This window comes from Aspergillus thermomutatus, assembly GCF_002237265.1.
Source record: "Aspergillus thermomutatus strain HMR AF 39 chromosome Unknown NODE_104, whole genome shotgun sequence".
In the NCBI taxonomy this organism is placed as follows: Eukaryota; Fungi; Ascomycota; class Eurotiomycetes; order Eurotiales; family Aspergillaceae; genus Aspergillus; species Aspergillus thermomutatus.
This window is the reverse complement of record NW_020798153.1, coordinates 32,663-48,483: the sequence shown is the minus strand read 5'-3', so window position 1 is coordinate 48,483 and position 15,821 is coordinate 32,663. Positions and strand designations below refer to the sequence as shown.

At 48.9% G+C, this 15,821-nt stretch overlaps 6 protein-coding genes across 6 annotated transcripts; 3 read left to right on the top strand and 3 right to left on the bottom strand.

Moving 5' to 3' along the window:
- Positions 1 to 1,419: 1,419 nt before the first annotated feature.
- CDV56_105272 (FAD-dependent monooxygenase spyC) lies at positions 1,420 to 4,689 on the bottom strand (the record flags this gene model as incomplete). Its single annotated transcript, XM_026758891.1, has 6 exons — positions 1,420 to 1,905; positions 1,966 to 2,336; positions 2,402 to 2,676; positions 2,726 to 2,998; positions 3,891 to 4,088; positions 4,172 to 4,689. 6 exons carry the CDS (start codon positions 4,687 to 4,689, stop codon positions 1,420 to 1,422), a joined length of 2,121 nt encoding a protein of 706 aa, XP_026614118.1.
- Positions 4,690 to 5,502: 813 nt separating this feature from the next.
- Positions 5,503 to 6,760, top strand: CDV56_105107 (geranylgeranyl pyrophosphate synthase spyE; the record flags this gene model as incomplete). The annotated part of the gene is made up of 4 exons (XM_026758726.1): positions 5,503 to 5,686; positions 5,832 to 5,946; positions 6,000 to 6,326; positions 6,376 to 6,760. 4 exons carry the CDS (start codon positions 5,503 to 5,505, stop codon positions 6,758 to 6,760), a joined length of 1,011 nt encoding a protein of 336 aa, XP_026614117.1.
- Positions 6,761 to 7,942: 1,182 nt separating this feature from the next.
- Positions 7,943 to 9,058, top strand: CDV56_104930 (prenyltransferase spyF; the record flags this gene model as incomplete). The annotated part of the gene is made up of 3 exons (XM_026758549.1): positions 7,943 to 8,054; positions 8,109 to 8,403; positions 8,458 to 9,058. 3 exons carry the CDS (start codon positions 7,943 to 7,945, stop codon positions 9,056 to 9,058), a joined length of 1,008 nt encoding a protein of 335 aa, XP_026614116.1.
- A 1,007-nt stretch (positions 9,059 to 10,065) lies between these two features.
- Positions 10,066 to 10,866, top strand: CDV56_104773 (uncharacterized protein; the record flags this gene model as incomplete). The annotated part of the gene is made up of 2 exons (XM_026758392.1): positions 10,066 to 10,267; positions 10,313 to 10,866. 2 exons carry the CDS (start codon positions 10,066 to 10,068, stop codon positions 10,864 to 10,866), a joined length of 756 nt encoding a protein of 251 aa, XP_026614115.1.
- Positions 10,867 to 10,932: 66 nt separating this feature from the next.
- On the bottom strand, positions 10,933 to 12,128 carry CDV56_104669 (NAD(P)-dependent alcohol dehydrogenase; the record flags this gene model as incomplete). The annotated part of the gene is made up of 3 exons (XM_026758288.1): positions 10,933 to 11,229; positions 11,288 to 11,899; positions 11,952 to 12,128. The coding sequence occupies 3 exons, from the start codon at positions 12,126 to 12,128 to the stop codon at positions 10,933 to 10,935; spliced, it is 1,086 nt and encodes a 361-aa protein (XP_026614114.1).
- A 2,050-nt stretch (positions 12,129 to 14,178) lies between these two features.
- CDV56_104433 (uncharacterized protein) lies at positions 14,179 to 14,910 on the bottom strand (the record flags this gene model as incomplete). Its single annotated transcript, XM_026758052.1, has 1 exon — positions 14,179 to 14,910. The coding sequence occupies one exon, from the start codon at positions 14,908 to 14,910 to the stop codon at positions 14,179 to 14,181; it is 732 nt and encodes a 243-aa protein (XP_026614113.1).
- Between the last annotated feature and the right edge of the window lie 911 nt (positions 14,911 to 15,821).

Sequence of the window (15,821 nt, the reverse complement as noted above, 5' to 3'; positions counted from 1 at the left end):
GCAAACACCCGGGCGATTCATGTGCTTGGGCCGTGAGTATTAGATCACTGGTCTGGACAAATTATTCCCTTTTCATTGTACTTTCCTGTGACGCATGAAGTCTCTATGACACTCTTTTTTATGTTCCAATCAGTCCTCCTAACGCATCTCCAGCTCACTCTGAAAGCGTTCATTCAATTGCTCTGGGCCTAGAGCGTGTGCATGTCAATAACAGCGGCTGACTTCCAATAGTCTAGGCTATGATACTACATTGTTCACTCGGCATATGAAGTTCATTAGGGCTGAAGATCCCGATGCATCTCAGGTATCTCAAAGCGAGGTTGCCTTTCTCTACTACAGACCATGTAGCGACTGGATTAAAGCTAGGAAGATGATAATGTTTGTCAATCATTCCATGCAGGTGAATTGGAATAGACGGTTGACATGTACGCTATTCTGGAATTGACAATTTAATATAAAGGTTCAATCTAATAGAGGTAACATTTCACTTGTAGTACAAATGTACAAATGTACTCCTTCTATACTGTCACTGCATTGACACACTCATGGGCTGTTTGATCAAAATCACATAATCCCTGCTGATGGCAACAGTTGAATTGATAATGTGCCTGGAGACCTTTCCGAGGCCAAACAATGGCAATAATTCTATTTGGCAGAAATCCAAATTGATTATCATACATTCGGATGATTGACATAGCCCAGAAAAAGCAACGGAGTTTCTCTCCGCGGGACCACGTATACAACTCGTATGCAGTATCCTTTTACAGCTAGTGGTTTGCTGTGTCTGTCGCATTGGCCCGAATTGGATTCACTCTTGAAAAACGAACGAAGTAAGCAGGTCCAGTTCCTTTGTCATTCGAGAAGCCAATGGCCCGATTTTGAATGACGCAGACTATTATCCCGATGGCGTAGCTGGGATATTGGCGCTGATTTCTTGCAGCGACTGCTTTGAGCGATGATAAGCCGAATTCTCAATCTTTCACAAATTGATCTGCACTATTGAAATTGGCCTGAGTGTCTTTCATTGATCTCCAGGATCGCCAGTAAATTGACGTTTTAGCAGGATGGGATGAATTTTTAACAAGGCGCTTCATACACAGACCAGCTACCTGTTCAATAGTAATAATCGCAAATGGAGGAACTGTATTATACTTTACGCTGAAAGTCCTATCGCTCGATTTTACGCAGTGGGTATTGCAATTGACTTCATTCATACAAGATAGGCTATAATTTTTGTTAAGCCTGATGGTGAAGTGCCGCTATATGCCTCCCCAGTCGAAAACAATTCTCTGGAAGACAAAACTCAATTTTCGAAGTCAACTAGGAACATGCCTCGTCCAGGAACGGTACTGAAGCTTGCATATTATGTTGACTGCATTGTAGTGTATGTTCTAGAGTACTAGCCCTCCACAGCAGGCCCTAAGCAAACACAAACCTATTTCGCACAAAATCATTCCCAATCCAAGCAAGGACACACAGGGCAAGAGCCAAAGCCGAGTATAAACACGCTATCAATGCAGTTCCCCTCTGGCCTGGCTTGAACCGATGCCATCCAGTTCCCGAGCGGGCAGGAAGCGGCAAAAAGTCCAAGTGCTCGGCTCCAGCTATTGCCTTTGATGCCGTATCAGCCGGGAAATCGCCGGAGTAGGGCAGGTAGTAGCGTCCGAGCACCTTGAGGAAGAGGTTCTGCCTTGAATGCAATCTAACAACCATTCTGGCTGTTTGGTAGATTTCAAGTACACGGCGAAGTCGGGTTCGATTGAATTTTTCCAGGAGACCATCTATTTCTGCCGGTGATAAGGTAGTACCACCAGGTGTTGCTCGAAGAGCCCGGTAAAGGCAGTTCACAAGGGCAGCAGCGTCCTCAATGGCGCAGTTGGCCCCTTGGCCCGTATTTGGAGCCATCTGTGTTGATGGTTGTCAGACCAGCATTCAAATTCGATCTCACTGAAGGCAGAAACCTACTTTGTGCATGCTGTCCCCAATGCAGACGATTCGTTCCCAATGCCATTTTTGAAACACATTTTCCTCGAGATTCGTCATGGAGAACACCTGTCTGTTCCTCCATAGGTCTCGAAAACACACTCCGTCCCAGATATGGTCGTCGGCATATCGCTCACACATCTTCTCGGCGTCTGTGGAGGAGAAACGTGGAGCATTGGAGTACGAGTATTTTCGGTCGAGCTTCAGCAGGAGGAACCAAAAGACTCTGCCATTCTTCCCGGGAAATATGAGGTACGACCTGCCATTGTTCAAGCTGCCCACTTGCTCGCCTGCTTTCAGCTTGGGGACAGAAGACGAGATTCCGAAAACGCAGGCAAACTCGACTGTCATAGCTAGAAATCCGGAATGCAATCAGCTTTATTCGATCGCATCCTTTCTTGAATATGATAGTACCCACAACTCATTTCATGCTCAGGGAATGCACCTGGACTTTTCGAATTGGCCAGTCGCCACATTTCAGCGCGCACTCGACTGTGAACACCATCAGCACCGACAACCAGACTGCCATGATATATATTTCCATCCTGGGTTGTAACCCTCATCAGATCCGAATCCTCCCGCTCTACAGAGATGACAGCCTTTCCCACCAGAATTCGGGATGCATCCGGAAGTGTGTCATAAAGCACTCTGAGCATTCGTCTCCGCTCTAGAAAGGCGAGAGGTAGGCCAAATCTATAGCCCAGATTAGCAGTGAATACGGCAAGTTACATGGAGGCAATACCGCTCATGGATGACCCGTGGGGCCTTAGTGGTGTGCGCGAATCCATCCGGAAAGCACTGATGCGCCGTGTGCAATGGTTCAATCTGCTCCTCGATCAAATAGAATAACCCCAACTGCTGCAAAATCTGACCTCCATGAGGAAGAATGCCGATAGACGCGCCCTCCTGCGGCGCGATTTGCTTGCGCTTTTCGAGCACGATATAGTCGATGCCTGCTTTGCTGAAGCAGTGAGCGAGGGTAAGGCCAGCAATCGATCCGCCCACGATTATGACTCTGAAAGGGGGTTTGGTCGTCATCGTAGGCAATGTACTCGAGGAAGCGTCACCACTCCGTGTCTAGGTAAACTAGGAGTAGGAGAGTATGGAAGAAGGGGAGTGTGCATCTATTGGTCAGCGATGAATGTAAAATTGCTAAAGAAAATGTTCGTAAATAGGCAGTATGTGATTAGGGACTTTGTTCAACCCCAGAGAGCCTCGTAGCTAGCATCTGGGTACTATTGGAGAAGAAAAGTCCTTGCCATACTGCTCTGGTAAGTAGCCAACAGTGAGGAAATTCCTGTGTTTCCATTGTTTTGCAAATACCGGCTGCATCGTCATGACGAGGAATCCTTTAATTTGGGTCAGAATTGGTAACACACCGTAGGTTGTACAAGAAATGCCCGTTTGACCGCAGAGGCCCTTATCTATATTGATGTCGAAATGGGACGATCTGCAGTCATCTGCATGTCCATCACATTGACTTTAGTGGTCAGTGTCCTTGAAAGATACTTGGATATCAACAGACTCGCCTTTTGAGGCAATTGGATGCCACCAAGCTCCTATGTGCATGATGCCAGCGCTGGGACGACCTATTAGGAACAGACCGCTTGAATTGATCATAGATTCGACTTGCGATTCAGAAATGCAGTAATTCTAAAGAACTATATGTTGGGAGGACCGTGGTCAGGAAAGTACTCTGCTCATTCGAACATGAATTCCCTGTATTCACACTAGGCATATTTTAGGTAAATATCATGATTCTATTGAACATACTCTTAACGATGGAGTATATAGCCACCATCTAGCAGCAAGACGCAGGAGAATACCTCATGCTTGACGTCCAGCCCGGGGTTCCAGAGTCCATCTTCACTGGAATCCGCGCCAATAGAACATGTACATTCACTCACGCCTTCTTTACTTCGGCACCTTTTTCGGTCTGCCGAATATACCAGAAGATAAAGCCATATATCACATCGACGAGCAACGAGGTGCCCACAAACCACCTCGTCAGTGCATTGTCCGACCACCCCCACATCTGCGGCCAGATCCATGCCTTCAAAAACACCCCTGTGACTGCCGAATAGGAGCCGATAACGCGGGAGATCCTGAATATTCGACGGAGAGTAATTGTCAGCTTCCGGTAAGTTTCAAGCAAGGAAAACAAGCATTCAACAGCAAAGGCACCTACCACATCGCCCATGACGCCCCATGCGTGCTACCCCGGTGCACAAGTTGACCCAAGCAACTAGCGCTCATAAGCAGCAGGGAAAACATTCCTCCCCACCAGACCCCCTTGGTAGGGTCAAACATTTGCGCGAGCACGAGATAGCCCGACAGAAAGCCCATAATAGTCAAGACGATGATCAGCGGGAGATGCTTGTGCATCAGCGGTGACGGAAGCTGCGCTTTCATGGAAAATTTGACCGAGCCGTACAAAATGACCATATTGATTGACAGCCACAAGGCAAAAAAGACGTCCATGAGGAAGTATGGGGGCCGGTGGATCAGGACGACCATCATCTCCCAGGCGATATTGCAGCAGAGGCAGACAAGTGGCATTCCGCAGGCCCTATCCCTGAAGATCTTCCGGGCCGTAAGGATGTAGTTGATCACCCAGCTCATTCCGGTGAGAATGACCAGCATGTCGAAGATACGTTTCTTGGCCAGGTATTCGGCCGGAGCAGAGGAAAAGTCGAATGCGTCCATGATGGTGGGCAGTAGGGATGTTGCCAATGCAATTCTGACTGAGATTGAGTCAAGGGTACCGTTCGGAGAATATCTCGATCCAACAATCTTCACTTTATAATGGTTACTACTCCCTGTCAACCAGGGGAGAAATAATGATACATCAGAAGAGGCAGTATGATCCTGGTAGGGTACAGTACATCGTGCGTTCGATCATCAAACTCGGTTGAATTCGCTATGTGTCGGATCTGGGAAAGGTATCGGAATCGACAATGGGGATGTTCATGTACTCTGTGCCTCGAGTATTATCATTCCCTCAATAGCAGAATCAGTTATTCACTTCCCCCCTCGAAAAAGAGCTGTTCCTGTCGGTTTGCCCAGTTACGAATGCAATCCAGCCTAGCTGGTAGACACCATGTCAATCGGTCCAGTTGACAATGTGGGACAAGTGATATGCTAAACTGACACCCTCGAGGCAGGGATGTAGGTTCTGTGTGACAATCTTTGGGCTTGTAAATCAGATACTAATCCTCTTTCTTTTTCTCCCACGTCGTTATCAGTATTTTCTAAAATCAGCCCACCAGCATGGTCATAATCTCCATCCGACCAGGTAAAGTTACACTGCATATGGATAAAATGAAAGCCAAGTCAAAAACTAGATCAAACTCTTCCTGCGCCGCAATTGTGCCTAGATTGTACAAGTTTCTAGAGATTTCACATTTCTATAGTACGCCCTCAGAAGGCCACTTCATATCTCTCTAGGTGATTACCACAAGTCGATTCTGGGTAATATTTCGTACTCTTCTGAAATCTACCTTTCCTATCTGCTGCAATATGGTAGCGATCCCGGTAACGTCCCTCTACGAGCTCAATCGCCAGCAGCCCTTCCAAGAGCCTTCAAAGTCGCAATGGTCTCATTCAAACTTTTTCATGCCGCAAGAAACCCGATCTCAGGCAGTAAATGGCACTTTGATAGAAACAGAAACAGCCAGCTCTAGTATCCCTTGCATCTTTCACGGTGCGTCCGACGTCCAGCAACAGAGAAAGTTCACTCAAGAAAAGGCACGCGGTGAATTTTGCCTCATGGCAAGCTTTCTGTACTCTAACAAGCCTCTTACACCAGATAATCTCTGCTCCTCTCGATTACCTTTGCGGCTTCCCAGGCAAAGACATCAGAGGCAAGCTGATTTCTGCCTTCAACCAATGGCTCCAGATCCCGGAAGACAAGCTCGACGTTATCAAGCGGGTGGTCGGGCTACTCCATTCGGCCTCGTTACTGTACGCGGTCCTCTGCATGTTTTCCATGCAAGTATGAAGCTTACAATCCACAGAATCGATGATATCCAAGATTCTTCAAAACTAAGACGAGGATTCCCCGTCGCCCATAGCATTTTTGGTGTCGCGCAGACCATCAATTCGGCCAACTTTGCCTACTTCTGGGCTCAACAGGAGTTACAAAGGCTAGGCAAGCCCGAGGCCCTGGTCATCTTCACGGAAGAGCTGTTGAGGCTCCACCGCGGCCAGGGGATGGATCTCTACTGGCGAGATTCCTTGATCTGTCCCTCGGAAGAGGAGTACCTTGAGATGGTTGCCAACAAGACTGGCGGGCTCTTCCGGCTTGCGATCAAGCTCATGCAGATGGAAAGCGAGAACACAAAGTAAGCTCATCCCTTTACACTGCGTGTATGGAAGTTAATAGAGGTACAGAGATTGCGTCCCGCTCGTCGACCTTCTGGGAATCATCTTCCAGATCCGAGACGACTACCAGAACCTTCAGAGCGACCTGTATGCTAAGAACAAAGGGTTCGGTGAAGACATCACGGAGGGCAAATTTTCCTACCCCATCATCCACAGCATTCGCAGTGATCCGAGTAATCTCCAGTTGATGAACATTCTGAAGCAAAAGCCCGAAGACGAGGATGTCAAGCGGTACGCTATTCGCATCATTGAGTCTACTGGAAGCTTCGATTATTGCCGGAAGAAGCTGGCGGGGCTTACGGCAGAGGCAAGAGAAATGCTGAAAGACTTTGGTGATTTAGGCAAAACAGCTGGGTTGAAGGGTATACTGGACTTTCTAGAGTTGAAGGAGTAGCCACAGCCAATTGATCACCTAGCGTCCATATAATGTGCAAGATGGTCGCTACCTAATGATTAATTTGCAATCTTATTCTCTGCTGTCTCTTATGTTCAGATCTTCATCTACAGTTAATAGCCAGCGGCTAATATTAACATAACAGCTTATTTACAGTCTTAGTAAGAATGTCTATATCAGAAAATAGTTTAGGATGCAGAACCATGCTCATAGTATTATAGCTTTCTCTACACAATAGGCGCACAGTCTAAGCCGTAACCCAAAGAAATGGCAACAGTCAGGAGGATGTATAGTTTAAAACTAGCAAGCCTATTAACTAGACACATTTCATTCAAGCTATTAACCCCATTATAGCTAATGCACAATCAGACGTATGGCATTCCTAGCCATGTTCTAAGATTCATAGATTGTTATCAGCCCCTGTAATGCTGGGAAAATCCAGCTCGCCACCAGGCCATAATACGACAGTTCAACCTACTATGCCACTATCATAGATCACGGAGCCAATAGTTATCATGGTTCACAAGCTGATCCTTCAGCCATGAAAGGAATACCCTGGCCCGTCCAGACCAACACCCCGCAAAACAACTTACCTTAAGTTCGTACAGAACGCGCCAATCAGGTCGCTTCCAACCGATGGCTTTCAAGACTGAGGTCATGGCCTGATGTGAATGAGGTACATTAGCTGCTTGATGTGAATTGCTATTGCAGTCGACGTCCTATAAGGTTCGTCCTCGCGTTTTTCGGCTTATCGGGCAGCTAAAGGGCTCCTGTCGGCGTTATGAGCAACGCCCCGGTTAAGACGATAGTTGCAGGATTGCTGATATGCGCAATGCAGCTGTTCCTAGGTTTGTCAGCTGGCTGATTGCACGATAGCAGGAGTTTGGACGGCCGAGTCAGGCGACAAGCCAAGCTGTTGACGTGGGTTTATCCTTGATACTGTGCAGCTCAATCAGTCAACTCTAGTATGGTAGCTGCTTAGCTACGACACTTGGGCTTTTCACAGTTGTCAGCTACTCAACTGGCAGGAAGGTAAGACTGGATATATTGAGTGTACTATTTAAGATGTATATTTTAGTTGAACATCATCCTCATTGATATATCAATCGTTACCTGATTTGACTTGTGCTTCCCTTCTCAACTAGTCGTCCAGACAGAGAAATGCTCAGATTGTACAACATCATGGAAACTGACCCAGCTCCTCAGCGGGGATCTGTCCTACAGCTCCTGAAGGACCTGCTCATCCTATCCAGATTTCACAAGTACAACCCATGGCTTGCTACATTCTCAGGAGGTGTGTCCCTTCCTTACATACAATAATCACTCCATTGACCTCCGGCATTCTCAGTTTGGGCAACGTTGCTTGCCGGCGCCAATAAAATAGCCGCTAATCCGACCTCGAGCTCGCCCAATCACATCCTACAACAAGCTCTTCTATGCTTCGTCTGCGCCTACATCTTCTGCGGTGCAGGCATGGTCTGGAATGACTGGGTTGACCGCAAAGTCGACGCAAACGTAGAGCGCACCAAGAATCGGCCCGTGGCAGCGGGAAGAGTTACTGCAACCCAGGCCTTTATCTGGATGATGGTCCAGTATGCTGCCTCGTGGTGGCTGATGGATATTATGCTGGAGGGTCACGACGTGTATGAGCCACCTCTACAAGAGTCTCGAGAACGTTGGTAACTAATCCAAAACAGCGCAGCTGCTATGCTCCCAGTCACCGTCAGCACGATTCTCTATCCCTACGGAAAGCGCCAATTCTTCCGACGACTATACATCTATCCCCAATACTTTCTCGGCTTTACACTGGCTTGGCCCAGCGCCATCGGATGGATGGCAATCAAAGGCCGAGAGATCCCAGTCACCCAAAGCATCGCCGAGTCCCTTCCCCTGGCAATCACCGTCTTCGCATGGGTCATATACCTCAACACAGCATATAGCTACCAGGATATCGTCGACGACTCGAAGATGGACGTGAACTCGGTGTACGTCCTCGCAGGTTCACGCATCCACTCGTTCCTGATCGTCCTCGCGAGCCTCGTGCTCTGCTCTGTCTATCTACAGCTGCGGACGCAGAATTCCGTGTGGCTGTGGGCTTCGTGGATGTGTGTCTGGACTCTCTCGTTTGTGCATCAGCTGCTGAGATTCGATGCGAACAAGCCGGAGAGTGGAGGCCCGCTTCACAAGGAGAACTTTGCGCTTGGGCTGTGGACCATCGTTGCCTGCGTTGTCGAGTTGGGGCTCACGTCGGTAAACTTGAATGATTTCTTGTCCCACTCGGTCTTCCGCCTCAAGTGATACCCACAGTGAACATAACGGTAAAGGTCGAGGCACAAGTCAAGGATCTTCCGCTGGGCAAGGCAGTGCCGCTGTGCTCGACGATGCCAGGCTGCATGTTCGTTGGCAATGGGATGGGCCCTGGTAATCAGCTTTTTTCTTCGTAATCTCTTTGCTATCCTTGAGTCGGGCGATAGGGATGATTAGGACGAATAGTTTAATGCGCTGCATTTGTGGACTCTGTCTCTGAGGTGTGAGTAGGACTATGGTGCGGAACTCGTGGAGTCGTAAGAAGCAGGGTGCTTCAGACAATAGCTATTGCTTAGTGCGTATTTTGATAAATACTCTGTCTCTACTCCATAATATATGATGGTATTTCCAAGTATAGGGCAGTAAAGGGTACTGCCAGATACTCAGTAAGCGGTCTCGACTCTGATTTCGGCTGAGTTCAGACAGATTCTGCAACAGAAGCAAAGGCATTTTTGCAGCTTCGTTCTGTTCTTTGATCTCGCGCAAAGCTGATTATCCTCTGGTGAATGGTTTGTTGGATGCATAGAAGATACTAGATTATCCACATAATGGGACCAAAAGAAATATATAATCTGACGCCAATGCAGGACGACCTACCCAACACTCACTAGAACAAGCAATAAGCAACAATGTTTAATACACATATCAATCGAATAATTTCAAGAAAATAGAGAAACCGTACCAAAAACAGGAAAAGAACTGTTCAACGTGGTGGCGAAAAAAAAGTCGATCTACATGGGACTCGAACCCACAACCTCCTGTTTTCCAGCATAGGAGACAGGTGCTCTACCATTGAGCCAATAGACCTTTTGTAGCCCAAAAACTCCCATAAATGCATTATATCCCAAGCCGAACTCTACAGGATCCTCTGTCTCTGCGGGGTAGCCATATCAATACATTGCGCTAACAGACAAACAACGCAATTCTTAAGATAAATGAACAACCATCTCAGTCTGTCAATTGCAGCAAGAAAAGTATTAGATCCCTATAATCTCGAAATGACCACCCCCAATCCACCCAGTCAAAGCAGCCTCTCCACCAGAGTCTCCCTTCGCTGGATCCCCGACCCCGCCTTCGAGAACACAGACACCATCGTCATGTCTCTAATGGGCTGGTACGTGGATCTCCGCGTCGACAAATCCTCCGGTAAAATCGACTGGGCTATTGCCGGCCAACGGATAGTAGAAAGCCAAGAGCCGCGTACGTCCCTCGAGCAATCTGTGACCCCAAAGCTAACCCAAACAGTGCGTGTGCTTTTCACCCACGATATCGACTCGCACAATGCGTTTGATGCAACAGATTGTGGCACATTTACCTCGCTTCCGAACGGGGATGACCTTGAGACGGGGTCGATGCCGCGTCCGGACCTTCCTGGTGCTCCGATTAAGGAGTATGAGGAGGTGTGGCGGGAGTTGCCGTTCAAAGAGGGTCCAGAGGGTCCAGGGCGAGGAGTTTCATGGGTGCTGGAGGCGCTGGGAGATGGGCAAGGGATCATTTTGGCTCGGACGTTCATTGCGAGAATCTGGGGGACTTATGTAGCGCTGCGCCAGGAACAGACGCACTTCTGTGGGGAAGATTCGAAAACCATGGTCAAGGACGGAGGGGAGGTCAGCGCTAGACGAGAGGAGTGGGACTCTATTTCTGGGTGGAAGACGAAGTACATCCTAGGCCCGGATGTCGACAAACTACCCTCCATGTCGACGATCGACACCGGAGATTGGAGCGTCGGAAGAGAAGTGGTAGTGAGCGGCCAGCCATACATTGTACGAGCGTTTGAAAGAATTGAACATGTCGAATGAACATTCAAGTGATCTAGACATTCATGTCTGTCTCTATATACAGGTATATACATTAGAGGTCATCATTTACTGGTCGTTAACAAGGACGTAGCGGTAGCGGGCCTTGCCAGCGTCCATGTCGATAACGGCCTGGTTGGCGTCCTTCATGGGTCTCTCCTGGATCCAGGGGTGGACACCCTTCTCAGCGGCAAGCTGGAGCATCTCCCGGAGCTCACCAGGGCTGCCGATCAGGGAACCGCCCATCTTGATTCTACGGCCAATCAGGGAGTGGGCGGGGATTTCGAGAGCACCGTCCTCGGGAGCGCCCATCTGGACGAAGGCACCGTCCGTGCGGAGAAGGGAAATATATTGCACAATGGGCATCTGGTGAATGTCAGATATGGGCCTCATTAACCGAGACATAAGGAGTGGTGATACATACCTTGGAGGAAGAAACAGTGGAAACAATTAGGTCGAGGGAACGGTTGTGGCGCTTACTCCAGTCCGAGTCATCATCAGTGGCAATGTACTCATCAGCACCCAGCTTGAGAGCGTCCTCCCTCTTGTTGGCCTTGCGGGAGATGGCGACGACCTTGTCAGCGCCCAGCGCCTTGGCGAACAGGATACCAAAGTGTCCCAAACCTCCCACCCCGATGACCCCGACCGTCTTCCCCGGACCGCAGCCGTAGTGCTTCAGAGGAGAGTAGAGGGTGACACCACCGCACAGCATGGGGGCGGCCTCCGCAGAGGGGATGGAATCGGGGATCTTGACAACGAAGTGAGAGGGAGCACGGTGGTACAGAGCGTATCCACCGTACGACTTGTCGCCGTTGAAGTGGACGCTATTGTATGTGCCGACCATTTTAGTACTACAGTACTGCTCCAGACCGGAGGCGCACTCCTCGCAGTCGCCCTTACGGCCCAGACAGGAGTCGTTCTGGGCACCAACACCAACACGGTCACCGACCTTGATGTCTCCCTCAGCCTTGGAACCAACACGCACGGCTATTCCGACAATTTCATGACCGACACAGCAGGGGTACAGGGTGGGGCCCTAAAGATAAATTAGTCTCACCATGTGCAATGCATGTTGAAAAGAAACATACCCATCCACTTCTCAATGTGTGCAGATCGGAGCCGCAGATACCAGAGTGGGTAATCTTGATGTCGATATCAGTCTCCTCCCACGCCTTGGGCGTGAACTCCTTCCACACCATGTTGCCCTCGGCAGCATGCTTGTCAAGGCCAAGCCAGCCCTCGAACTTGTAGTCGGTAGCAGACATTGTAACTTGTCCTTTCAACGGCACAGTTTAAGTTGAGAATGTGTGTGGTACACCTGATTCTCCACGGGTCCTCACGAAGTCTTATATACACTACTTCCGGATCGTACTGGACAAGATGGAAAATCGCTGATGCTTAGAAATCGGGCAAGAAATTTCTGTATCCACCCGCCTTAAACATGGTAAGCGCCCACTTTAATCTCCATTATGTCCGGCAAGCCGCGACAGTTCTGATCGGGCCGGTCCTCTATCTTTTTTGGTGTCCCAAAGTGTACGGGATGCCTTTGTGTTGTGGCACAAATGACGATTTTGCAAGTTTGCCACGTCGATAAGCTTTCTTATGGCCTGTAAGCTAGCTGACTCTGCTGCTTACTCGGGGATAACTCAATCCTTCAGAGAAGAGTGGAATTTCGGGATGATTCCATCGGTGGGTCGGTCATCCCTCGTGGCTCCTCAACCGCATTTCCGGTTGGCCTCCGCTATTCTGATTGGTCGTACAAATTTAAGCCTGGGGCTGCATATGCAGGTCGCTTATGCCCTGCGTCATTCTTCAGAAATTTGATCTCCACTATTTTCCCACGTCACCATGGGGACTTTCTGATCAAGTTGAGCCGACTCCATGGCCGATTAGTGATACGTCCTTGGATGCATTTTGTCCTTCATGCCCTAAAACAGCGCGGGGGGAGTATGCCATACACCCTTCTGCAAACCTAGCTAGACATGATAAAAAGACCTGAAAAAAACATACAACAGCGGGGATTCGCTGGTGGTCACCCAGCCGGCGTGTGGCTTAAGTACGGCTGAGCGGACGGGAAGCCCTGTTTTCCACACCCTATGGTCGTATGTGCTAGTTACGCTGACAAAAGTAATCCATACGGGGTATTCAAGTATCGGAGTAGATAGTATTGCCCACCATTGGAGTGATCAAACGATTTAGGCTAATGGTACGAAGGAGGCAGCGCCTAAGAAAGTTGTTGTTATCCCTTTTCCTCTTGTCTGTCCTGTTTTCCGATAACCGGTAACCCACTCTTTTCAAGCTTCGCCACCCGATGTTCGATCGACCATGACTCGGCTTCACCGGGCCATCATGCCTCGGCCCGGGAATCTCTCTGCTTATTGGATACGCAAGAAAACCGAGACCTCGGCTTGGGGATATGTAATAGCAATTCACAATGCATGCAAGATAAGGACAGAGCAGGACCCTCTTCTTTGCAGTATGCTCGAATGGTAATGTGGTGATTTGAAGCACCGAAGATGGTCATACCTCGTCTTTTGATCTCAGTCAATCACATACCTGGAATGTGTTTATCGAAATCCTACTGCCAACAGACATGAAAGTGTGCCAGTGGTATGTCTATAGTCTCCGATTCGATTCTGGTGGGAGAGTCACAAAAAGGATAAAAGAGAAGTTTTAGAAGACTCATGACGTTGCCCTCTTTCTCGAGATCGTCCCCTCTAGACCCCAGGCTCAACACCCTTACTTCAGTTGGAAGGTTTACCGCTGAGCCATGACGGTTCGCAGGCACGTCAAGAAGCTTGTGAATGGTTTTATTTTACCCAAAGGTGGGGGCGGACTTCGATTGAGACCATAGTTGCAACGGGGCGATCAAATTACCAACCATAACTGCCCACGGGAAGCATGGAAGAACGTGTACTGGCCACATCGTATAGAAGTGGACTTTGGCTCTACCAGTGTACGGTGTATAGCACCAAAGGACATCCTCTGAGGGCTAGAAAGGAACGTGTATTCTCAAGGCCGTGATAGAAAGGATGGACTGCGAGTTCTAGAGGAGTGAAAGAGCTATATGATTGACATCTCTTCCTTGAATAGGAACCTTTGGTGAAGTAGTACTTATCTCATAGCAAGTATGCGTCCAACACAATATGATTACTATCCAACAGGGTTCTTCTGCCTATGGACCGCCCTAAGCTAGATCATATAAGCCAAAAGCACATAACGCCCTATTCAATGTCAATGATGGTCCAACGCAAGCAGCATGAGGCGACGGTCAGCCAGGTATGATACACAAACGAAGTAAGCCAACCCAGTTAATTACAACCGTGACCTTCCACCCACGATCTGCCCGTTGTCGAATTGCAGCGCAAAAATATCACGGCCTGCTGTGTCAACCACCGCAAGACACGAAGTAGCAGAGTTATCTCCTCCGATCTGGAAACAATCCACGAGCAGGTCATCCCGTCCATCTGTGCGTTGGTGGATGAGGCTCAGAAGCTGATTCCACAGCTCTGTTACTCCCCCCTGCTCCTCTCCTGCAGCCTGCTCTTTTGGACCCCGGTACTCAATCACAACATGGAACTCCTCCAGACCCCTGCGGACTAGGGAGTTGTATATCGAGTCACAAGCATCATGCCAGACACCGTGCAGATTAGGCTCACGAGCGATGACCTTCGCGACCGGAACGAAGCCCTCTTCACCGTCACCGTGGGCCTCTACGAGTTCGTAGCGCAGCTCCTCGATCGGAATGCCGTATTCGGAAAGGATGTAGTGTATTACCTCCTCGAGGCCGCGGTCGTCCCGCGCCGCGAGGATCAGGTCGAAGAACCGATGCCAGACTTGGCGAGGACCTTGGTCAATGAGCATGGGATCGATAGTCTCGTCTTCCATGACAATGTCAGTGCTTAACGAGGGGAATACATGGTCGAGCTCCTGGATCATCCTCTCTAATTCGTTGGGCGGAGTATCTGGCGGAGTAGGGTAAGCCTGCGCCTGGCTAATGGTGGGTAGCCCGTGGGGGACCTCGGGCTGGTAGGTGTATAATGGCATCTCGAAGTGTGGTTGATATTGTAAGACAGCGAATGACTAGTGAGATGTTATGGTTACGAGAGTGGGCGAGAGTGTGTGTTGTAGGGTACTGATAATAGCAGTGTATAGCGATTCGCATGAATTGAGTGGTTGCTAGAGAAATTGAAACGAAGGAACGAGGTGAGGATGCTGATCTAACTCAGCGGACTCGACTAGCATCACGCGTCGTCATTGAAATGCGACGATGAATGCAGATGCCATCGTTCTGGGTGAGTAACTAACAGCATATTGTTACTTTCCCAATTCGGAGTCGGCTGGCTTCACTGGTAGAATCCATGGGACGTCGAAGTCAAAATGTCTACGGAATGAGAGACAGGCGGTACCTACCTTATGCTTAGGTTGTTCCTAAGGGAATGGCCGTATCTAGATCCCAGAAAACCATTTCCTGCCCTTTCCATGTTGGCTCAGACCTGACTGGCTCTGCTGGCGAGGATACGGAATTTGTCTGGCAATTAGGAACATTGATTGCCAATCTTGTTCAACCCTGTTGTGCTGGGGATAGAGCATTGCAATTATTGCTCTTTAACGAGGAATGCCTACTGAAGTCAATGTGTTCTTGCCTTGACTGCCGTCATCATGATCCGTCTAGGGTTGCTGGAGAGAAGATCAATCTGGCACATGGACTCCGTTGTATGTTGCTTTTCAAAGTGAAGCATTGTCCAACAAGGCGAAGGATTGGAGTTCATATTGAAGATAGATCCGCAGTCCAGCACTTCGACGATTGAGTCGGCCCTCAGCCCTTGTATACTAATGTGATCATTGTCAGATGGAGGGCAGCAAATCGGCCATCTAGTGACTGTCACATAGCTAAAAACCATCAAGTCACTGTGCCCTTCTTCTGGCGCAGCTATGGCAGTCAACAGTGGATGTTA